The following is a 23,666-nucleotide window of genomic DNA, read 5'->3' as shown; positions in this document are numbered from 1 at the left end:
ATGTGTGTGTGTCCCTGTGGAACAGCTCTGGGATGTGTGTGTGTCCCTGTGGAACAGCTCTGGGATGTGTGTGTGTCCCTGTGGAACAGCTCTGGGATGTGTGTGTGTCCCTGTGGAACAGCTCTGGGATGTGTGTGTGTCCCTGTGGAACAGCTCTGGGATGTGTGTGTGTCCATAGGGAACAGCCCTGGGATGTGTGTGTGTCCATAGGGAACAGCTCTGGGATGTGTGTGTGTCCCTGTGGAACAGCTCTGGGATGTGTGTGTGTCCCTGTGGAACAGCCCTGGGATGTGTGTGTGTCCCTGTGGAACAGCCCTGGGATGTGTGTGTGTCCATAGGGAACAGCTCTGGGATGTGTGTGTGTCCCTGTGGAACAGCTCTGGGATGTGTGTGTGTCCCTGTGGAACAGCTCTGGGATGTGTGTGTGTCCCTGTGGAACAGCTCTGGGATGTGTGTGTGTCCCTGTGGAACAGCTCTGGGATGTGTGTGTGTCCCTGTGGAACAGCTCTGGGATGTGTGTGTGTCCATAGGGAACAGCTCTGGGATGTGTGTGTGTCCATAGGGAACAGCTCTGGGATGTGTGTGTGTCCCTGTGGAACAGCTCTGGGATGTGTGTGTGTCCCTGTGGAACAGCTCTGGGATGTGTGTGTGTCCCTGTGGAACAGCTCTGGGATGTGTGTGTGTCCATAGGGAACAGCTCTGGGATGTGTGTGTGTCCATAGGGAACAGCTCTGGCATGTGTGTGTGTCCATAGGGAACAGCTCTGGGATGTGTGTGTGTCCCTGTGGAACAGCTCTGGGATGTGTGTGTGTCCATAGGGAACAGCTCTGGGATGTGTGTGTGTCCCTAGGGAACAGCTCTGGGATGTGTGTGTGTCCCTGTGGAACAGCTCTGGGATGTGTGTGTGTCCATAGGGAACAGCTCTGGGATGTGTGTGTGTCCCTGTGGAACAGCTCTGGGATGTGTGTGTGTCCCTGTGGAACAGCTCTGGGATGTGTGTGTGTCCCTGTGGAACAGCTCTGGGATGTGTGTGTGTCCCTGTGGAACAGCTCTGGGATGTGTGTGTGTCCCTGTGGAACAGCTCTGGGATGTGTGTGTGTCCATAGGGAACAGCTCTGGGATGTGTGTGTGTCCATTGGGAACAGCTCTGGGATGTGTGTGTGTCCATAGGGAACAGCTCTGGGATGTGTGTGTGTCCATAGGGAACAGCTCTGGGATGTGTGTGTGTCCCTGTGGAACAGCTCTGGGATGTGTGTGTGTCCATAGGGAACAGCTCTGGGATGTGTGTGTGTCCCTGTGGAACAGCTCTGGGATGTGTGTGTGTCCCTGTGGAACAGCTCTGGGATGTGTGTGTGTCCATAGGGAACAGCTCTGGGATGTGTGTGTGTCCCTGTGGAACAGCTCTGGGATGTGTGTGTGTCCATAGGGAACAGCTCTGGGATGTGTGTGTGTCCCTGTGGAACAGCTCTGGGATGTGTGTGTGTCCCTGTGGAACAGCTCTGGGATGTGTGTGTGTCCATAGGGAACAGCTCTGGGATGTGTGTGTGTCCATAGGGAACAGCTCTGGGATGTGTGTGTGTCCCTGTGGAACAGCTCTGGGATGTGTGTGTGTCCCTGTGGAACAGCTCTGGGATGTGTGTGTGTCCATAGGGAACAGCTCTGGGATGTGTGTGTGTCCATAGGGAACAGCTCTGGGATGTGTGTGTGTCCATAGGGAACAGCTCTGGGATGTGTGTGTGTCCCTGTGGAACAGCTCTGGGATGTGTGTGTGTCCATAGGGAACAGCTCTGGGATGTGTGTGTGTCCCTGTGGAACAGCTCTGGGATGTGTGTGTGTCCCTGTGGAACAGCTCTGGGATGTGTGTGTGTCCCTGTGGAACAGCTCTGGGATGTGTGTGTGTCCCTGTGGAACAGCTCTGGGATGTGTGTGTGTCCATAGGGAACAGCTCTGGGATGTGTGTGTGTCCATAGGGAACAGCTCTGGGATGTGTGTGTGTCCCTGTGGAACAGCTCTGGGATGTGTGTGTGTCCCTGTGGAACAGCTCTGGGATGTGTGTGTGTCCATAGGGAACAGCTCTGGGATGTGTGTGTGTCCCTGTGGAACAGCTCTGGGATGTGTGTGTGTCCCTGTGGAACAGCTCTGGGATGTGTGTGTGTCCATAGGGAACAGCTCTGGGATGTGTGTGTGTCCCTGTGGAACAGCTCTGGGATGTGTGTGTGTCCCTGTGGAACAGCTCTGGGATGTGTGTGTGTCCATAGGGAACAGCTCTGGGATGTGTGTGTGTCCATAGGGAACAGCTCTGGGATGTGTGTGTGTCCCTGTGGAACAGCTCTGGGATGTGTGTGTGTCCCTGTGGAACAGCTCTGGGATGTGTGTGTGTCCGTAGGGAACAGCTCTGGGATGTGTGTGTGTCCCTGTGGAACAGCTCTGGGATGTGTGTGTGTCCCTGTGGAACAGCTCTGGGATGTGTGTGTGTCCATAGGGAACAGCTCTGGGATGTGTGTGTGTCCCTGTGGAACAGCTCTGGGATGTGTGTGTGTCCCTGTGGAACAGCTCTGGGATGTGTGTGTGTCCATAGGGAACAGCTCTGGGATGTGTGTGTGTCCCTGTGGAACAGCTCTGGGATGTGTGTGTGTCCCTGTGGAACAGCTCTGGGATGTGTGTGTGTGTCCATAGGGAACAGCTCTGGGATGTGTGTGTGTCCCTGTGGAACAGCTCTGGGATGTGTGTGTGTCCCTGTGGAACAGCTCTGGGATGTGTGTGTGTGTCCATAGGGAACAGCTCTGGGATGTGTGTGTGTCCCTGTGGAACAGCTCTGGGATGTGTGTGTGTCCATAGGGAACAGCTCTGGGATGTGTGTGTGTCCATAGGGAACAGCTCTGGGATGTGTGTGTGTCCCTGTGGAACAGCTCTGGGATGTGTGTGTGTCCCTGTGGAACAGCTCTGGGATGTGTGTGTGTCCCTGTGGAACAGCTCTGGGATGTGTGTGTGTCCCTGTGGAACAGCTCTGGGATGTGTGTGTGTCCCTGTGGAACAGCTCTGGGATGTGTGTGTGTCCATAGGGAACAGCTCTGGGATGTGTGTGTGTCCCTGTGGAACAGCTCTGGGATGTGTGTGTGTCCCTGTGGAACAGCTCTGGGATGTGTGTGTGTCCATAGGGAACAGCTCTGGGATGTGTGTGTGTCCCTGTGGAACAGCTCTGGGATGTGTGTCTGTCCATAGGGAACAGCTCTGGGATGTGTGTGTGTCCCTGTGGAACAGCTCTGGGATGTGTGTGTGTCCCTGTGGAACAGCTCTGGGATGTGTGTGTGTCCCTGTGGAACAGCTCTGGGATGTGTGTGTGTCCCTGTGGAACAGCTCTGGGATGTGTGTGTGTCCATAGGGAACAGCTCTGGCATGTGTGTGTGTCCCTGTGGAACAGCTCTGGGATGTGTGTGTGTCCCTGTGGAACAGCTCTGGGATGTGTGTGTGTCCATAGGGAACAGCTCTGGGATGTGTGTGTGTCCCTGTGGAACAGCTCTGGGATGTGTGTGTGTCCATAGGGAACAGCTCTGGGATGTGTGTGTGTCCATAGGGAACAGCTCTGGGATGTGTGTGTGTCCCTGTGGAACAGCTCTGGGATGTGTGTGTGTCCCTGTGGAACAGCTCTGGGATGTGTGTGTGTCCCTGTGGAACAGCTCTGGGATGTGTGTGTGTCCCTGTGGAACAGCTCTGGGATGTGTGTGTGTCCCTGTGGAACAGCTCTGGGATGTGTGTGTGTCCCTGTGGAACAGCTCTGGGATGTGTGTGTGTCCCTGTGGAACAGCTCTGGGATGTGTGTGTGTCCCTGTGGAACAGCTCTGGGATGTGTGTGTGTCCCTGTGGAACAGCTCTGGGATGTGTGTGTGTCCATAGGGAACAGCTCTGGGATGTGTGTGTGTCCCTGTGGAACAGCTCTGGGATGTGTGTGTGTCCATAGGGAACAGCTCTGGGATGTGTGTGTGTCCCTGTGGAACAGCTCTGGGATGTGTGTGTGTCCCTGTGGAACAGCTCTGGGATGTGTGTGTGTCCCTGTGGAACAGCTCTGGGATGTGTGTGTGTCCCTGTGGAACAGCTCTGGGATGTGTGTGTGTCCATAGGGAACAGCTCTGGGATGTGTGTGTGTCCATAGGGAACAGCTCTGGGATGTGTGTGTGTCCATAGGGAACAGCTCTGGGATGTGTGTGTGTCCATAGGGAACAGCTCTGGGATGTGTGTGTGTCCCTGTGGAACAGCTCTGGGATGTGTGTGTGTCCATAGGGAACAGCTCTGGGATGTGTGTGTGTCCATAGGGAACAGCTCTGGGATGTGTGTGTGTCCCTGTGGAACAGCTCTGGGATGTGTGTGTGTCCATAGGGAACAGCTCTGGGATGTGTGTGTGTCCCTGTGGAACAGCTCTGGGATGTGTGTGTGTCCATAGGGAACAGCTCTGGGATGTGTGTGTGTCCCTGTGGAACAGCTCTGGGATGTGTGTGTGTCCCTGTGGAACAGCTCTGGGATGTGTGTGTGTCCATAGGGAACAGCTCTGGGATGTGTGTGTGTCCCTGTGGAACAGCTCTGGGATGTGTGTGTGTCCCTGTGGAACAGCTCTGGGATGTGTGTGTGTCCCTGTGGAACAGCTCTGGGATGTGTGTGTGTCCCTGTGGAACAGCTCTGGGATGTGTGTGTGTCCCTGTGGAACAGCTCTGGGATGTGTGTGTGTCCCTGTGGAACAGCTCTGGGATGTGTGTGTGTCCCTGTGGAACAGCTCTGGGATGTGTGTGTGTCCCTGTGGAACAGCTCTGGGATGTGTGTGTGTCCATAGGGAACAGCTCTGGGATGTGTGTGTGTCCCTGTGGAACAGCTCTGGGATGTGTGTGTGTCCCTGTGGAACAGCTCTGGGATGTGTGTGTGTCCCTGTGGAACAGCTCTGGGATGTGTGTGTGTCCCTGTGGAACAGCTCTGGGATGTGTGTGTGTCCCTGTGGAACAGCTCTGGGATGTGTGTGTGTCCATAGGGAACAGCTCTGGGATGTGTGTGTGTCCATAGGGAACAGCTCTGGGATGTGTGTGTGTCCCTGTGGAACAGCTCTGGGATGTGTGTGTGTCCCTGTGGAACAGCTCTGGGATGTGTGTGTGTCCCTGTGGAACAGCTCTGGGATGTGTGTGTGTCCATAGGGAACAGCTCTGGGATGTGTGTGTGTCCCTGTGGAACAGCTCTGGGATGTGTGTGTGTCCCTGTGGAACAGCTCTGGGATGTGTGTGTGTCCATAGGGAACAGCTCTGGGATGTGTGTGTGTCCCTGTGGAACAGCTCTGGGATGTGTGTGTGTCCCTGTGGAACAGCTCTGGGATGTGTGTGTGTCCCTGTGGAACAGCTCTGGGATGTGTGTGTGTCCCTGTGGAACAGCTCTGGGATGTGTGTGTGTCCCTGTGGAACAGCTCTGGGATGTGTGTGTGTCCATAGGGAACAGCTCTGGGATGTGTGTGTGTCCCTGTGGAACAGCTCTGGGATGTGTGTGTGTCCCTGTGGAACAGCTCTGGGATGTGTGTGTGTCCCTGTGGAACAGCTCTGGGATGTGTGTGTGTCCATAGGGAACAGCTCTGGGATGTGTGTGTGTCCCTGTGGAACAGCTCTGGGATGTGTGTGTGTCCCTGTGGAACAGCTCTGGGATGTGTGTGTGTCCCTGTGGAACAGCTCTGGGATGTGTGTGTGTCCCTGTGGAACAGCTCTGGGATGTGTGTGTGTCCCTGTGGAACAGCTCTGGGATGTGTGTGTGTCCCTGTGGAACAGCTCTGGGATGTGTGTGTGTCCCTGTGGAACAGCTCTGGGATGTGTGTGTGTCCCTGTGGAACAGCTCTGGGATGTGTGTGTGTCCCTGTGGAACAGCTCTGGGATGTGTGTGTGTCCATAGGGAACAGCTCTGGGATGTGTGTGTGTCCCTGTGGAACAGCTCTGGGATGTGTGTGTGTCCCTGTGGAACAGCTCTGGGATGTGTGTGTGTCCCTGTGGACCAGCTCTGGGATGTGTGTGTGTCCCTGTGGAACAGCTCTGGGATGTGTGTGTGTCCATAGGGAACAGCTCTGGGATGTGTGTGTGTCCATAGGGAACAGCTCTGGGATGTGTGTGTGTCCCTGTGGAACAGCTCTGGGATGTGTGTGTGTCCCTGTGGAACAGCTCTGGGATGTGTGTGTGTCCCTGTGGAACAGCTCTGGGATGTGTGTGTGTCCACAGGGAACAGCTCTGGGATGTGTGTGTGTCCCTGTGGAACAGCTCTGGGATGTGTGTGTGTCCATAGGGAACAGCTCTGGGATGTGTGTGTGTCCCTGTGGAACAGCTCTGGGATGTGTGTGTGTCCCTGTGGAACAGCTCTGGGATGTGTGTGTGTCCATAGGGAACAGCTCTGGGATGTGTGTGTGTCCATAGGGAACAGCTCTGGGATGTGTGTGTGTCCCTGTGGAACAGCTCTGGGATGTGTGTGTGTCCCTGTGGAACAGCTCTGGGATGTGTGTGTGTCCATAGGGAACAGCTCTGGGATGTGTGTGTGTCCATAGGGAACAGCTCTGGGATGTGTGTGTGTCCATAGGGAACAGCTCTGGGATGTGTGTGTGTCCATAGGGAACAGCTCTGGGATGTGTGTGTGTCCATAGGGAACAGCTCTGGGATGTGTGTGTGTCCCTGTGGAACAGCTCTGGGATGTGTGTGTGTCCCTGTGGAACAGCTCTGGGAGGTGTGTGTGTCCATAGGGAACAGCTCTGGGATGTGTGTGTGTCCATAGGGAACAGCTCTGGGATGTGTGTGTGTCCCTGTGGAACAGCTCTGGGATGTGTGTGTGTCCATAGGGAACAGCTCTGGGATGTGTGTGTGTCCATAGGGAACAGCTCTGGGATGTGTGTGTGTCCCTGTGGAACAGCTCTGGGATGTGTGTGTGTCCCTGTGGAACAGCTCTGGGATGTGTGTGTGTCCATTTGGAACAGCTCTGGGATGTGTGTGTGTCCCTGTGGAACAGCTCTGGGATGTGTGTGTGTCCATAGGGAACAGCTCTGGGATGTGTGTGTGTCCATAGGGAACAGCTCTGGGATGTGTGTGTGTCCATAGGGAACAGCTCTGGGATGTGTGTGTGTCCATAGGGAACAGCTCTGGGATGTGTGTGTGTCCCTGTGGAACAGCTCTGGGATGTGTGTGTGTCCCTGTGGAACAGCTCTGGGATGTGTGTGTGTCCATAGGGAACAGCTCTGGGATGTGTGTGTGTCCCTGTGGAACAGCTCTGGGATGTGTGTGTGTCCCTGTGGAACAGCTCTGGGATGTGTGTGTGTCCATAGGGAACAGCTCTGGGATGTGTGTGTGTCCCTGTGGAACAGCTCTGGGATGTGTGTGTGTCCATAGGGAACAGCTCTGGGATGTGTGTGTGTCCCTGTGGAACAGCTCTGGGATGTGTGTGTGTCCATAGGGAACAGCTCTGGGATGTGTGTGTGTCCATAGGGAACAGCTCTGGGATGTGTGTGTGTCCATAGGGAACAGCTCTGGGATGTGTGTGTGTCCCTGTGGAACAGCTCTGGGATGTGTGTGTGTCCATAGGGAACAGCTCTGGGATGTGTGTGTGTCCATAGGGAACAGCTCTGGGATGTGTGTGTGTCCCTGTGGAACAGCTCTGGGATGTGTGTGTGTCCATAGGGAACAGCTCTGGGATGTGTGTGTGTCCCTGTGGAACAGCTCTGGGATGTGTGTGTGTCCCTGTGGAACAGCTCTGGGATGTGTGTGTGTCCCTGTGGAACAGCTCTGGGATGTGTGTGTGTCCATAGGGAACAGCTCTGGGATGTGTGTGTGTCCCTGTGGAACAGCTCTGGGATGTGTGTGTGTCCCTGTGGAACAGCTCTGGGATGTGTGTGTGTCCATAGGGAACAGCTCTGGGATGTGTGTGTGTCCCTGTGGAACAGCTCTGGGATGTGTGTGTGTCCCTGTGGAACAGCTCTGGGATGTGTGTGTGTCCATAGGGAACAGCTCTGGGATGTGTGTGTGTCCATAGGGAACAGCTCTGGGATGTGTGTGTGTCCCTGTGGAACAGCTCTGGGATGTGTGTGTGTCCCTGTGGAACAGCTCTGGGATGTGTGTGTGTCCCTGTGGAACAGCTCTGGGATGTGTGTGTGTCCATAGGGAACAGCTCTGGGATGTGTGTGTGTCCCTGTGGAACAGCTCTGGGATGTGTGTGTGTCCCTGTGGAACAGCTCTGGGATGTGTGTGTGTCCCTGTGGAACAGCTCTGGGATGTGTGTGTGTCCCTGTGGAACAGCTCTGGGATGTGTGTGTGTCCATAGGGAACAGCTCTGGGATGTGTGTGTGTCCATAGGGAACAGCTCTGGGATGTGTGTGTGTCCCTGTGGAACAGCTCTGGGATGTGTGTGTGTCCCTGTGGAACAGCTCTGGGATGTGTGTGTGTCCCTGTGGAACAGCTCTGGGATGTGTGTGTGTCCATAGGGAACAGCTCTGGGATGTGTGTGTGTCCATAGGGAACAGCTCTGGGATGTGTGTGTGTCCATAGGGAACAGCTCTGGGATGTGTGTGTGTCCCTGTGGAACAGCTCTGGGATGTGTGTGTGTCCATAGGGAACAGCTCTGGGATGTGTGTGTGTCCCTGTGGAACAGCTCTGGGATGTGTGTGTGTCCATAGGGAACAGCTCTGGGATGTGTGTGTGTCCATAGGGAACAGCTCTGGGATGTGTGTGTGTCCCTGTGGAACAGCTCTGGGATGTGTGTGTGTCCCTGTGGAACAGCTCTGGGATGTGTGTGTGTCCCTGTGGAACAGCTCTGGGATGTGTGTGTGTCCCTGTGGAACAGCTCTGGGATGTGTGTGTGTCCATAGGGAACAGCTCTGGGATGTGTGTGTGTCCCTGTGGAACAGCTCTGGGATGTGTGTGTGTCCCTGTGGAACAGCTCTGGGATGTGTGTGTGTCCCTGTGGAACAGCTCTGGGATGTGTGTGTGTCCCTGTGGAACAGCTCTGGGATGTGTGTGTGTCCCTGTGGAACAGCTCTGGGATGTGTGTGTGTCCATAGGGAACAGCTCTGGGATGTGTGTGTGTCCATAGGGAACAGCTCTGGGATGTGTGTGTGTCCATAGGGAACAGCTCTGGGATGTGTGTGTGTCCCTGTGGAACAGCTCTGGGATGTGTGTGTGTCCCTGTGGAACAGCTCTGGGATGTGTGTGTGTCCATAGGGAACAGCTCTGGGATGTGTGTGTGTCCATAGGGAACAGCTCTGGGATGTGTGTGTGTCCCTGTGGAACAGCTCTGGGATGTGTGTGTGTCCATAGGGAACAGCTCTGGGATGTGTGTGTGTCCCTGTGGAACAGCTCTGGGATGTGTGTGTGTCCCTGTGGAACAGCTCTGGGATGTGTGTGTGTCCATAGGGAACAGCTCTGGGATGTGTGTGTGTCCCTGTGGAACAGCTCTGGGATGTGTGTGTGTCCATAGGGAACAGCTCTGGATGTGTGTGTGTCCCTGTGGAACAGCTCTGGGATGTGTGTGTGTCCATAGGGAACAGCTCTGGGATGTGTGTGTGTCCCTGTGGAACAGCTCTGGGATGTGTGTGTGTCCCTGTGGAACAGCTCTGGGATGTGTGTGTGTCCATAGGGAACAGCTCTGGGATGTGTGTGTGTCCCTGTGGAACAGCTCTGGGATGTGTGTGTGTCCCTGTGGAACAGCTCTGGGATGTGTGTGTGTCCATAGGGAACAGCTCTGGGATGTGTGTGTGTCCCTGTGGAACAGCTCTGGGATGTGTGTGTGTCCCTGTGGAACAGCCCTGGGGTGTGTGTGTGTCCATAGGGAACAGCTCTGGGATGTGTGTGTGTCCATAGGGAACAGCTCTGGGATGTGTGTGTGTCCCTGTGGAACAGCTGTGGGATGTGTGTGTGTCCATAGGGAACAGCTCTGGGATGTGTGTGTGTCCCTGTGGAACAGCTCTGGGGTGTGTGTGTGTCCATAGGGAACAGCTCTGGGATGTGTGTGTGTCCCTGTGGAACAGCTCTGGGATGTGTGTGTGTCCCTGTGGAACAGCTCTGGGATGTGTGTGTGTCCATAGGGAACAGCTCTGGGATGTGTGTGTGTCCCTGTGGAACAGCTCTGGTATGTGTGTGTGTCCCTGTGGAACAGCTCTGGGATGTGTGTGTGTCCATAGGGAACAGCTCTGGGATGTGTGTGTGTCCATAGGGAACAGCTCTGGGATGTGTGTGTGTCCCTGTGGAACAGCTCTGGGATGTGTGTGTGTCCCTGTGGAACAGCTCTGGGATGTGTGTGTGTCCATAGGGAACAGCTCTGGGATGTGTGTGTGTCCATAGGGAACAGCTCTGGGATGTGTGTGTGTCCCTGTGGAACAGCTCTGGGATGTGTGTGTGTCCCTGTGGAACAGCTCTGGGATGTGTGTGTGTCCATAGGGAACAGCTCTGGGATGTGTGTGTGTCCCTGTGGAACAGCTCTGGGATGTGTGTGTGTCCCTGTGGAACAGCTCTGGGATGTGTGTGTGTCCCTGTGGAACAGCTCTGGGATGTGTGTGTGTCCATAGGGAACAGCTCTGGGATGTGTGTGTGTCCATAGGGAACAGCTCTGGGATGTGTGTGTGTCCATAGGGAACAGCTCTGGGATGTGTGTGTGTCCCTGTGGCACAGCTCTGGGATGTGTGTGTGTCCCTTGGGAACAGCTCTGGGATGTGTGTGTGTCCATAGGGAACAGCTCTGGGATGTGTGTGTGTCCCTGTGGAACAGCTCTGGGATGTGTGTGTGTCCCTGTGGAACAGCTCTGGGATGTGTGTGTGTCCATAGGGAACAGCTCTGGGATGTGTGTGTGTCCATAGGGAACAGCTCTGGGATGTGTGTGTGTCCCTGTGGAACAGCTCTGGGATGTGTGTGTGTCCCTGTGGAACAGCTCTGGGATGTGTGTGTGTCCATAGGGAACAGCTCTGGGATGTGTGTGTGTCCATAGGGAACAGCTCTGGGATGTGTGTGTGTCCCTGTGGAACAGCTCTGGGATGTGTGTGTGTCCATAGGGAACAGCTCTGGGATGTGTGTGTGTCCCTGTGGAACAGCTCTGGGATGTGTGTGTGTCCCTGTGGAACAGCTCTGGGATGTGTGTGTGTCCCTGTGGAACAGCTCTGGGATGTGTGTGTGTCCCTGTGGAACAGCTCTGGGATGTGTGTGTGTCCCTGTGGAACAGCTCTGGGATGTGTGTGTGTCCCTGTGGAACAGCTCTGGGATGTGTGTGTGTCCATAGGGAACAGCTCTGGGATGTGTGTGTGTCCATAGGGAACAGCTCTGGGATGTGTGTGTGTCCATAGGGAACAGCTCTGGGATGTGTGTGTGTCCATAGGGAACAGCTCTGGGATGTGTGTGTGTCCCTGTGGAACAGCTCTGGGATGTGTGTGTGTCCCTGTGGAACAGCTCTGGGATGTGTGTGTGTCCCTGTGGAACAGCTCTGGGATGTGTGTGTGTCCATAGGGAACAGCTCTGGGATGTGTGTGTGTCCCTGTGGAACAGCTCTGGGATGTGTGTGTGTCCATAGGGAACAGCTCTGGGATGTGTGTGTGTCCCTGTGGAACAGCTCTGGGATGTGTGTGTGTCCCTGTGGAACAGCTCTGGGATGTGTGTGTGTCCCTGTGGAACAGCTCTGGGATGTGTGTGTGTCCCTGTGGAACAGCTCTGGGATGTGTGTGTGTCCATAGGGAACAGCTCTGGGGTGTGTGTGTGTCCCTGTGGAACAGCTCTGGGATGTGTGTGTGTCCCTGTGGAACAGCTCTGGGATGTGTGTGTGTCCCTGTGGAACAGCTCTGGGATGTGTGTGTGTCCATTGGGAACAGCTCTGGGATGTGTGTGTGTCCCTGTGGAACAGCTCTGGGATGTGTGTGTGTCCATAGGGAACAGCTCTGGGATGTGTGTGTGTCCATAGGGAACAGCTCTGGGATGTGTGTGTGTCCCTGTGGAACAGCTCTGGGATGTGTGTGTGTCCATAGGGAACAGCTCTGGGATGTGTGTGTGTCCCTGTGGAACAGCTCTGGGATGTGTGTGTGTCCCTGTGGAACAGCTCTGGGATGTGTGTGTGTCCATAGGGAACAGCTCTGGGCTGTGTGTGTGTCCATAGGGAACAGCTCTGGGATGTGTGTGTGTCCATAGGGAACAGCTCTGGGATGTGTGTGTGTCCCTGTGGAACAGCTCTGGGATGTGTGTGTGTCCCTGTGGAACAGCTCTGGGATGTGTGTGTGTCCCTGTGGAACAGCTCTGGGATGTGTGTGTGTCCCTGTGGAACAGCTCTGGGATGTGTGTGTGTCCATAGGGAACAGCTCTGGGATGTGTGTGTGTCCATAGGGAACAGCTCTGGGATGTGTGTGTGTCCCTGTGGAACAGCTCTGGGATGTGTGTGTGTCCCTGTGGAACAGCTCTGGGATGTGTGTGTGTCCCTGTGGAACAGCTCTGGGATGTGTGTGTGTCCCTGTGGAACAGCTCTGGGATGTGTGTGTGTCCCTGTGGAACAGCTCTGGGATGTGTGTGTGTCCCTGTGGAACAGCTCTGGGATGTGTGTGTGTCCCTGTGGAACAGCTCTGGGATGTGTGTGTGTCCCTGTGGAACAGCTCTGGGATGTGTGTGTGTCCATAGGGAACAGCTCTGGGATGTGTGTGTGTCCATAGGGAACAGCTCTGGGATGTGTGTGTGTCCCTGTGGAACAGCTCTGGGATGTGTGTGTGTCCATAGGGAACAGCTCTGGGATGTGTGTGTGTCCCTGTGGAACAGCTCTGGGATGTGTGTGTGTCCCTGTGGAACAGCTCTGGGATGTGTGTGTGTCCATAGGGAACAGCTCTGGGATGTGTGTGTGTCCATAGGGAACAGCTCTGGGATGTGTGTGTGTCCATAGGGAACAGCTCTGGGATGTGTGTGTGTCCATAGGGAACAGCTCTGGGATGTGTGTGTGTCCCTGTGGAACAGCTCTGGGCTGTGTGTGTGTCCATAGGGAACAGCTCTGGGATGTGTGTGTGTCCATAGGGAACAGCTCTGGGATGTGTGTGTGTCCCTGTGGAACAGCTCTGGGATGTGTGTGTGTCCCTGTGGAACAGCTCTGGGATGTGTGTGTGTCCCTGTGGAACAGCTCTGGGATGTGTGTGTGTCCACAGGGAACAGCTCTGGGATGTGTGTGTGTCCATAGGGAACAGCTCTGGGATGTGTGTGTGTCCATAGGGAACAGCTCTGGGATGTGTGTGTGTCCCTGTGGAACAGCTCTGGGATGTGTGTGTGTCCCTGTGGAACAGCTCTGGGATGTGTGTGTGTCCCTGTGGAACAGCTCTGGGATGTGTGTGTGTCCATAGGGAACAGCTCTGGGATGTGTGTGTGTCCATAGGGAACAGCTCTGGGATGTGTGTGTGTCCCTGTGGAACAGCTCTGGGATGTGTGTGTGTCCATAGGGAACAGCTCTGGGATGTGTGTGTGTCCCTGTGGAACAGCTCTGGGATGTGTGTGTGTCCATAGGGAACAGCTCTGGGATGTGTGTGTGTCCATAGGGAACAGCTCTGGGATGTGTGTGTGTCCCTGTGGAACAGCTCTGGGATGTGTGTGTGTCCCTGTGGAACAGCTCTGGGATGTGTGTGTGTCCATAGGGAACAGCTCTGGGATGTGTGTGTGTCCATAGGGAACAGCTCTGGGATGTGTGTGTGTCCCTGTGGAACAGCTCTGGGATGTGTGTGTGTCCCTGTGGAACAGCTCTGGGATGTGTGTGTGTCCCTGTGGAACAGCTCTGGGATGTGTGTGTGTCCCTGTGGAACAGCTCTGGGATGTGTGTGTGTCCATAGGGAACAGCTCTGGGATGTGTGTGTGTCCATAGGGAACAGCTCTGGGATGTGTGTGTGTCCCTGTGGAACAGCTCTGGGATGTGTGTGTGTCCCTGTGGAACAGCTCTGGGATGTGTGTGTGTCCATAGGGAACAGCTCTGGGATGTGTGTGTGTCCCTGTGGAACAGCTCTGGGATGTGTGTGTGTCCATAGGGAACAGCTGTGGGATGTGTGTGTGTCCCTGTGGAACAGCTCTGGGATGTGTGTGTGTCCATAGGGAACAGCTCTGGGATGTGTGTGTGTCCCTGTGGAACAGCTCGGGGATGTGTGTGTGTCCATAGGGAACAGCTCTGGGATGTGTGTGTGTCCATAGGGAACAGCTCTGGGGTGTGTGTGTGTCCCTGTGGAACAGCTCTGGGATGTGTGTGTGTCCCTGTGGAACAGCTCTGGGATGTGTGTGTGTCCATAGGGAACAGCTCTGGGATGTGTGTGTGTCCCTGTGGAACAGCTCTGGGATGTGTGTGTGTCCCTGTGGAACAGCTCTGGGATGTGTGTGTGTCCCTGTGGAACAGCTCTGGGATGTGTGTGTGTCCCTGTGGAACAGCTCTGGGATGTGTGTGTGTCCCTGTGGAACAGCTCTGGGATGTGTGTGTGTCCCTGTGGAACAGCTCTGGGATGTGTGTGTGTCGATAGGGAACAGCTCTGGGATGTGTGTGTGTCCCTGTGGAACAGCTCTGGGATGTGTGTGTGTCCCTGTGGAACAGCTCTGGGATGTGTGTGTGTCCATAGGGAACAGCTCTGGGATGTGTGTGTGTCCATAGGGAACAGCTCTGGGATGTGTGTGTGTCCATAGGGAACAGCTCTGGGATGTGTGTGTGTCCCTGTGGAACAGCTCTGGGATGTGTGTGTGTCCCTGTGGAACAGCTCTGGGATGTGTGTGTGTCCATAGGGAACAGCTCTGGGATGTGTGTGTGTCCCTGTGGAACAGCTCTGGGATGTGTGTGTGTCCATAGGGAACAGCTCTGGGATGTGTGTGTGTCCCTGTGGAACAGCCCTGGGATGTGTGTGTGTCCCTGTGGAACAGCTCTGGGATGTGTGTGTGTCCCTGTGGAACAGCTCTGGGATGTGTGTGTGTCCCTGTGGAACAGCTCTGGGATGTGTGTGTGTCCATAGGGAACAGCTCTGGGATGTGTGTGTGTCCATAGGGAACAGCTCTGGGATGTGTGTGTGTCCATAGGGAACAGCTCTGGGATGTGTGTGTGTCCCTGTGGAACAGCTCTGGGGTGTGTGTGTGTCCATAGGGAACAGCTCTGGGATGTGTGTGTGTCCCTGTGGAACAGCTCTGGGATGTGTGTGTGTCCATAGGGAACAGCTCTGGGATGTGTGTGTGTCCCTGTGGAACAGCTCTGGGATGTGTGTGTGTCCCTGTGGAACAGCTCTGGGATGTGTGTGTGTCCATAGGGAACAGCTCTGGGATGTGTGTGTGTCCATAGGGAACAGCTCTGGGATGTGTGTGTGTCCCTGTGGAACAGCTCTGGGATGTGTGTGTGTCCATAGGGAACAGCTCTGGGATGTGTGTGTGTCCCTGTGGAACAGCTCTGGGATGTGTGTGTGGTCCCTGTGGAACAGCTCTGGGATGTGTGTGTGTCCCTGTGGAACAGCTCTGGGATGTGTGTGTGTCCATAGGGAACAGCTCTGGGATGTGTGTGTGTCCCTGTGGAACAGCTCTGGGATGTGTGTGTGTCCATAGGGAACAGCTCTGGGATGTGTGTGTGTCCCTGTGGAACAGCTCTGGGATGTGTGTGTGTCCATAGGGAACAGCTCTGGGATTTCTGTGTCCCCTTTGTCAGCTGTGCTGTCCCCACTTGTGGCAGTTCTGTTGGGTGAGGATGGCACAGCTCGCTGGCCTCTGTTTTTCTCCCTGTGAAATGATTTATTCTCCCCTCCTCCTTCCCTTCCTTCCTTGTCCTTCCCTTCCCTGTGGCGCAGGAACACCCCCGGGTGCTCAGGCTGGTGCTTTCCCTCGGGCCCAGCTCTCAGTTCACCACATCCTGGTGTGGGGCAGGAGGGCAGGAATGCCATCTCCTCAGACAGCACCCTGCTGTTTCCCTGTCCGGGTGGGATCCGAGCTCCCCTGAGCTGCCTCTGTGCTGTCCCTCAGGAGGGCGTCCCCGAGGAGACCGATGACTTCGGGGAGTTCCGCATGCGCGTCTCGGACCTGGTGAAGGACCTGATCTTCCTGGTGGGCTCCGTGGAGTGCTTTGCTCAGGTGGGTTTGAGGGAGGGCACCGAACTGGGGCGCGTGCCAGGGGAGCTCACCCAGCCCTGGTTGTTTTTGGGGCTGGAGGAGGTCACACACATCCCGTGCAGGAGGAGCTGTGTGGTGGGAGCTGTCCTGGGAGAGCAGGAGGTGTGGGAGCAGGAACAGGAGGTGTGGGATCAGGAACAGGGGGTGTGGGAGCAGGAACAGGAGGTGTGGGAGCAGGAGCAGGAGGTGTGGGAGCAGGAACAGGAGGTGTGGGAGCAGGAACAGGGGGTGTGGGAGCAGGAACAGGAGGTGTGGGAGCAGGAACAGGGGGTGTGGGAGCAGGAACAGGAGGGGTGGGAGCAGGAACAGGGGGTGTGGGAGCAGGAACAGGAGGTGTGGGAGCAGCAGGAACAGGCGGTGTGGGAGCAGGAACAGGAGGTGTGGGAGCAGGAGCAGGAACAGGGGGTGTGGGAGCAGGAACAGGAGGTGTGGGAGCAGGAACAGGAGGTGTGGGAGCAGGAACAGGGGATGTGGGAGCAGGAGCAGGAGGTGTGGGAGCAGGAACAGGAGGTGTGGGAGCAGGAGCAGGAGGTGTGGGAGCAGGAACAGGAGGTGTGGGAACAGGAACAGGGGGTGTGGGAGCAGGAACAGGAGGTGTGGGAGCAGGAGCAGGAGCAGGAGGTGTGGGAGCAGGAACAGGAGGTGTGGGAGCAGGAACAGGGGGTGTGGGAGCAGGAACAGGAGGTGTGGGAGCAGCAGGAACAGGAGGTGTGGGAGCAGGAACAGGGGGTGTGGGAGCAGGAACAGGGGGTGTGGGAGCAGGAACAGAGGTGTGGGAGCAGGAACAGGAGGTGTGGGAGCAGGAACAGGAGGTGTGGGAGCAGGAACAGGGGGTGTGGGAGCAGGAACAGGAGGTGTGGGAGCAGGAGCAGGGGGTGTGGGAGCAGGAACAGGGGGTGTGGGAGCAGGAACAGGAGGTGTGGGAGCAGGAACAGGGGGTGTGGGAGCAGGAACAGGAGGTGTGGGAGCAGGAACAGGGGGTGTGGGAGCAGGAACAGGAGGTGTGGGAGCAGGAACAGGGGGTGTGGGAGCAGGAACAGAGGTGTGGGAGCAGGAACAGAGGTGTGGGAGCAGGAACAGGAGGTGTGGGAGCAGGAACAGGGGGTGTGGGAGCAGGAACAGGAGGTGTGGGAGCAGGAACAGGAGGTGTGGGAGCAGGAACAGGAGGTGTGGGAGCAGGAACAGGAGGTGTGGGAGCAGGAACAGGAGGTGTGGGAGCAGGAACAGGAGGTGTGGGAGCAGGAACAGGAACAGGAGGTGTGGGAGCAGGAACAGGAGGTGTGGGAGCAGCAGGAACAGGAGGTGTGGGAGCAGGAACAGGAGGTGTGGGAGCAGCAGCAGGAGGTGTGGGAGCAGCAGCAGGAGGTGTGGGAGCAGGAACAGGAGGTGTGGGAGCAGGAACAGGGGGTGTGGGAGCAGGAGCAGGAGGTGTGAGAGCAGGAACAGGAGGTGTGGGAGCAGGAGCAGGAGGTGTGGGAGCAGGGACAGGAGGTGTGGGAGCAGGAGCAGGAGGTGTGGGAGCAGGAACAGGGGGTGTGGGAGCAGTGGGAGCAGGAACAGGAGGTGTGGGAGCAGCAGCAGGAGGTGTGGGAGCAGGAACAGGGGGTGTGGGAGCAGGAACAGGAACAGGAGGTGTGGGAGCAGGAACAGGGGGTGTGGGAGCAGGAACAGGAACAGCAGGTGTGGGAGCAGGAACAGCAGGTGTGGGAGCAGGAGCAGGAACAGGGGGTGTGGGAGCAGGAACAGGAGGTGTGGGAGCAGGAACAGGAGGTGTGGGAGCAGCAGCAGGAGGTGTGGGAGCAGGAGCAGGAGGTGTGGGAGCAGGAACAGGAGGTGTGGGAGCAGCAGCAGGAGGTGTGGGAGCAGGAGCAGGGGGTGTGGGAGCAGGAACAGGGGGTGTGGGAGCAGGAACAGGAGGTGTGGGAGCAGGAACAGGAACAGGAGGTGTGGGAGCAGGAACAGGAGGTGTGGGAGCAGGAACAGGGGATGTGGGATCAGGAACAGGAGGTGTGGGAGCAGGAACAGGGGATGTGGGATCAGGAACAGGAGGTGTGGGAGCAGGAACAGGGGATGTGGGATCAGGAACAGGAGGTGTGGGAGCAGGAACAGGGGATGTGGGATCAGGAACAGGAGGTGTGGGAGCAGGAACAGGGGATGTGGGATCAGGAACAGGAGGTGTGGGAGCAGGAACAGGGAGTGTGGGAGCAGGAGCAGGAGGTGTGGGAGCAGGAACAGGAGGTGTGGGAGCAGGAACAGGGGATGTGGGATCAGGAACAGGAGGTGTGGGAGCAGGAACAGGAGATGTGGGAGCAGGAACAGGGGGTGTGGGAGCAGGAACAGGATGTGTGGGAGCAGTGGGATCAGGAACAGGAGGTGTGGGAGCAGGAACAGGAGGTGTGGGAGCAGGAACAGGGGGTGTGGGAGCAGGAGCAGGAGGAGGGGGTGTGGGAGGTTTCTGACATTTTCGGAAGCCTGCTGTGGTCCCGCAGTGTCAGGCTGGCCTGTGGAATGTGGGGTTTCTGCAGCCCTCACTGGAGCAGGAGTTTGGGGTTGAGATTTTGGGGCTGGGAGGGGTCAGGAGCAGGGCCTTGGGAGGGGGTTGTTGGTGATGGGGTTGGTGGCCCCTCGGTGGCCCCTCGGTGACTGTCCCCTCCTGCAGCTCTACGCGACGCTCAAAGATGGGAACCCGCCCTGGGAGGTGACAGAGGCCGTGCTCTTCATCATGGCCTCCATCGCCAAGAGCGTCGACCAGTGAGTCCTGCCCGTTTCCAGGGGGCCTGGGGGGCCAGGGCTGCCTCCCTGTGACACAAACACCACAAAGATCCCAGCGGTGGGAGCAGCCCTGGGAGTGTCTGGGGCCAGGCTGGGCCAGGCTTGGACCAACCTGGGACAGTGGGAGGTGTCCCTGCCATGGCAGGACGGGAGGGGCTCTGAGGTCCCTTCCCACCCAAACCATGCACTGGGGGTCCTGCCACATCCAGCTGGAGTTTTCCTGGGCATCTTCAGGGAAGGTTAAATCCTTCAGGGAAAGTGTCCTGTTAGTGACAGTGGAAGCACGGACAGGTGACACCCAGTGTGGTGATCCCACAGCGAGTCCTGTGCACTGCCAGCACTGGGACAGCCCAGCTGACCTTCCCTGGGCTTGGAATGCTGTCCCTCTGGCCCTGGGACACTGTGACACTGTGATTGCCATCCCTCTGCTCCCTGGGAGGCTGTGATTGCCGTCCCTCCTTTCCCTGGAGGCTGGTAATGCCATCCCTCCGTTCCTTCTGGGAATCCTGTCCCCAGGCACCTGGAGGAGTCCCCTCAGTCCCTTCACGTCACCAGCTCCTGGTGTCTGTGTTGAGTTTGCTCCTGCTCGTTTTCCAATCTCTGGGAGCTCTGTCCCCCTCAGTCCCTTCACATCACCAGTGCTGAGTTTGCTCCTGCTCGTTTTTCAATCTCTGGGAGCTCTGTCCCCATCCCAGCCTCCCGCCCCGGCCGTGCTCGGTGCTCCCTGTCCGTTCCCTGCTGTGCACGGTGTCCGTGGGGCTGTGCACCTGGAGGAGTCCCCCTCAGTCTCTTCACATCACCAGCTCCTGGTGTCTGTGTTGAGTTTGCTCCTGCTCGTTTTCCAATCTCTGGGAGCTCTGTCCCCACGCCAGCCTCCCGCCCCAGCTGTGCTCGGTGTTCCCCGTCCATTCCCTGCTGTGCACGGTGTCCGTGGGGCTGAGCCCCTGGAGGAGTCCCCCTCAGTCCCTTCACATCACCAGTGCTGAGTTTGCTCCTGCTCGTTTTTCCGATCTCTGGGAGCTCTGTCCTCATCCCAGCCTCCCACCCCAGCCGTGCTCGGTGTTCCCTGTCTGTTCCCTGCTGTGCACGGTGTCCGTGGGGCTGAGCCCCTGGAGGAGTCCCCTCAGTCTCTTCACATCACCAACTCCTGGTGTCTGTGCTGAGTTTGCTCCTGCTCGTTTTCCAATCTCTGGGAGCTCTGTCCCCATGCCAGCCTCCCACCCTGGCCGTGCTCGGTGCTCCCCGTCCGTTCCCTGCTGTGCACGGTGTCCGTGGGGCTGAGCCCCTGGAGGAGTCCCCTCAGTCTCTTCACATCACCAGCTCCTGGTGTCTGTGTTGAGTTTGTTCCTGCTCGTTTTCCAATCTCTGGGAGCTCTGTCCCCACGCCAGCCTCCCGCCCCGGCCGTGCTCGGTGCTCCCCGTGCGTTCCCTGCTGTGCACGGTGTCCGTGGGGCTGAGCCCCTGGAGGAGTCCCCTCAGTCTCTTCACATCACCAGTGTTGAGTTTGCTCCTGCTCGTTTTCCAGTCTCTGGGAGCTCTGTCCCCACGCCAGCCTCCCACCCCAGCTGTGCTCGGTGTTCCCTGTGTGTTCCCTGCTGTGCACGGTGTCCATGAGGCTGAGCCCCTGGAGGAGTCCCCTCAGTCCCTTCACATCACCAGTGTTGAGTTTGCTCCTGCTCGTTTTCCAGTCTCTGGGAGCTCTGTCCCCATCCCAGCCTCCCGCCCCGGCTGTGCTCGGTGCTCCCTGTCCGTTCCCTGCTGTGCACGGTGTCCGTGGGGCTGAGCCCCTGGAGGAGTCCCCTCAGTCCCTTCATGTCACCAGTGCTGAGTTTGCTCCTGCTCGTTTTTCCAATCTCTGGGAGCTCTGTCCCCATCCCAGCCTCCCGCCCCGGCTGTGCTCTCGGTGCTCCCTGTGTGTTCCCTGCTGTGCACGGTGTCCGTGGGGCTGAGCCCCTGGAGGAGTCCCCTCAGTCCCTTCACATCACCAGTGCTGAGTTTGCTCCTGCTCGTTTTTCCAATCTCTAGGAGCTCTGTCCCCATCCCAGCCTCCCGCCCCGGCCGTGCTCGGTGCTCCCTGTCCGCTCCCTGCTGTGCACGGTGTCCGTGGGGCTGAGCCCCTGGAGGAGTCCCCTCAGTCCCTTCACATCACCAGTGCTGAGTTTGCTCCTGCTCGTTTTTCAATCTCTGGGAGCTCTGTCCCCATCCCAGCCTCCCGCCCCGGCCGTGCTCGGTGCTCCCCGTCCATTCCCTGCTGTGCACGGTGTCCGTGGGGCTGAGCCCCTCCTCACAGGGCCTGTCCCGGTGTGCTGAGCCCAGCCTGTCCCGCAGGGAGAACAACCCGACGCTGGTGGAGGTGCTGGAGGGCGTGGTGCGGCTGCCCGAGTCGGTGCACACGGCCGTGCGCTACACCAGCATCGAGCTGGTGGGCGAGATGAGCGAGGTGGTGGACAGGAACCCGCAGTTCCTGGGTGAGTCACGCAGCCCCGAGCCCCCCCTGAGCCCCCTGCCGCCCCCCTGACCCCCTGTCCCCGCAGATCCCGTGCTGGGCTACCTGATGAAGGGGCTCTGTGACCGGCGCCTGGCGTCGGCCGCGGCCAAGGCCATCCACAACATCTGCTCCGTGTGCCGCGACCACATGGCCCAGCACTTCTCGGGGCTGCTGGAGATCGCCCGCGCCCTCGACTCCTTCGCCCTGTCGCCCGAGGCTGCCGTGGGGCTGCTCAAGGGTGTGTGTTCCATGGGAACTGGGGGGTTACTGGGGGATCTGGGGGGTTAGCTGGGGGATCTGGGGAGTTATCTGGGGGGTTATCTGTGGGATCTGGGGGGTTACTGGGGGATCTGGGGGGTTATCTGTGGGATCTGGGGGGTTACTGGGGGCTCTGGGGGGTTAGCTGGGGAGTTATCTGTGGGATCTGGGGAGTTACTGGGGGATCTGGGGAGTTATTTGTGGGCTCTGGGGGGTTAGCTGGGGATCTGGGGGTTACTGGAGGATCTGGGGGGTTAGCTGTGGGAACTGGGGAGTTATCTGTGGGAGCTGGGGGGTTAGCTGGGAGATCTGGGGGGTTAGCTGGGGATCTGAGGGGTTATCTGTGGATCTGGAGGGTTATCTGTGGGATCTGGGGGGTTAGCTGTGGGCTCTGGGGGGTTAGCTGTGGGATCTGGGGAGTTATTTGGGGGATCTGGGGAGTTATTTGGGGGATCTGGGGGGTTAGCTGTGGGATCTGGGGGGTTATCTGTGAGAGCTGGGGAGTTATCTGTGGGAGCTGGGGGGTTATCTGTGGGATCTGGGGGGTTATCTGTGGGATCTGGGGAGTTATCTGTGGGATCTGGGGGGTTATCTGTGGGATCTGGGGGGTTATCTGTGGGCTCTGGGGAGTTATCTGGGGGAGCTGGGGGGTTATTTGGGGGATCTGGGGAGTTATCTGTGGGCTCTGGGGGGTTATCTGTGGGATCTGGGGAGTTATCTGTGGGCTCTGGGGGGTTATTTGGGGGATCTGGGGGGTTATCTGTGGGATCTGGGGGGTTATCTGTGGGCTCTGGGGGGTTACTGGGGGATCTGGGGGGTTAGCTGTGGGATCTGGGGGGTTATCTGTGGGAACTGGGGAGTTATCTGTGGGATCTGGGGAGTTATCTGTGGGAGCTGGGGGGTTACCTGGGGGATCTGGGGAGTTATTTGGGGGATCTGAGGGGTTATTTGGGGGATCTGGGGAGTTATCTGTGGGATCTGGGGGGTTGCTGGGGGCTCTGGGGAGTTATCTGTGGGAACTGCTGGGGTGTCTCAGGATCTGTTGGGGTTTCCACTGTTGGGGTATCCATGGGAGTTGCTCCCTGGGGTACTGAGCCCCATCCTCACAGGGTTTGTCCTGATGTGCCCCCAGTCCCATTCCACATGCAGAGAGTCCTCAGGAGTTCCCCCAGGGCTGGAGGCAGAAATAAATCCCTGGGACAGGGCTCAGGGACTGTCCTGGGCTGGGTGTGTGGGAAGGGCTGAGAGCCAGGCTGGCAGCGGGTCACTGCTCCATCCAAACTCTGGGAATCACCTGCTGGACACAGAGGGTGGAAAATTGGGAGTGTTGGCAATTTCAGAGAGCTTGGGCTCAGGAATGGAGATTTTTAACTCCAGTTCACACTCAGTGTTGGTGTCTCACTGGACATTGGGCACCATGAACCTCTTCAACCACAGCTGGTTTTGGGGATGTGCCTTAAAGATTTCCAAAGAGTTCCAGTGCTGCTGGAGCTTTACCCCAGAGCCAGGGAGCCTTCCTGCAGTGCTGTGCTGCCCTGGGAGACACAGCTCCCCAGCCCTGGCCGAGCTGCTCCCTCCCTTAGAACGAGCCTGGAATTCCTGGGGTGGTTGGCTCCTGGTGTTCCATGGCTGGCAGCCCTGAAGCATTTTCACTGGAGCTTCCCAGGATCTTATGGTGCTGCTGGACTGGGACAGGGACACTGGGGACACATGGGGGGCCCAGATGTGCTTGTGGCACCTGTTGGCCTCGTGCTGTCCCTCGTGCCAGCATCACTCCCTGCTGGGGTGTCTGGTTCCCCCAGAGCCAGGTTCAGCTGCAGGGGAGCTCTCCCTTGTCCCACAGCCCTTCCCCGTGGGGATGCCACCATCCCTGCAGCGCTGCACGCTGCCCCTGAGCCCCTGTGTCCTTGCAGGGACAGCGCTGGTGCTGGCCCGGCTGCCCCTGGAGAAGATCTCGGAGTGCCTGAGCGAGCTCTGCGCCGTGCAGGTGCTGGCGCTCAAGAAGGTCAGTTTGCCTGGAGGGGACGCTGGGGACACTGGGGACAGTG

At 57.6% G+C, this 23,666-nt stretch overlaps 1 protein-coding gene across 1 annotated transcript in view; it reads left to right on the top strand.

Moving 5' to 3' along the window:
- The window catches only part of TNPO3 (transportin 3), a 64,105-nt gene that overhangs the window by 34,104 nt on the left and 6,335 nt on the right, over positions 1–23,666 (top strand). The window contains exons 9-13 of the mRNA XM_033058879.2: positions 15,954–16,061; positions 18,760–18,851; positions 21,201–21,340; positions 21,407–21,598; positions 23,532–23,623. Coding sequence (XP_032914770.1) covers positions 15,954–16,061; positions 18,760–18,851; positions 21,201–21,340; positions 21,407–21,598; positions 23,532–23,623 — 624 coding nt within the window. The remainder of the gene's footprint in view (positions 1–15,953; positions 16,062–18,759; positions 18,852–21,200; positions 21,341–21,406; positions 21,599–23,531; positions 23,624–23,666) is intronic.

Source organism: Catharus ustulatus, chromosome 4, assembly GCF_009819885.2.
Source record: "Catharus ustulatus isolate bCatUst1 chromosome 4, bCatUst1.pri.v2, whole genome shotgun sequence".
In the NCBI taxonomy this organism is placed as follows: domain Eukaryota; kingdom Metazoa; phylum Chordata; class Aves; order Passeriformes; family Turdidae; genus Catharus; species Catharus ustulatus.
This window is presented reverse-complemented; position numbering and strand designations above follow the sequence as displayed.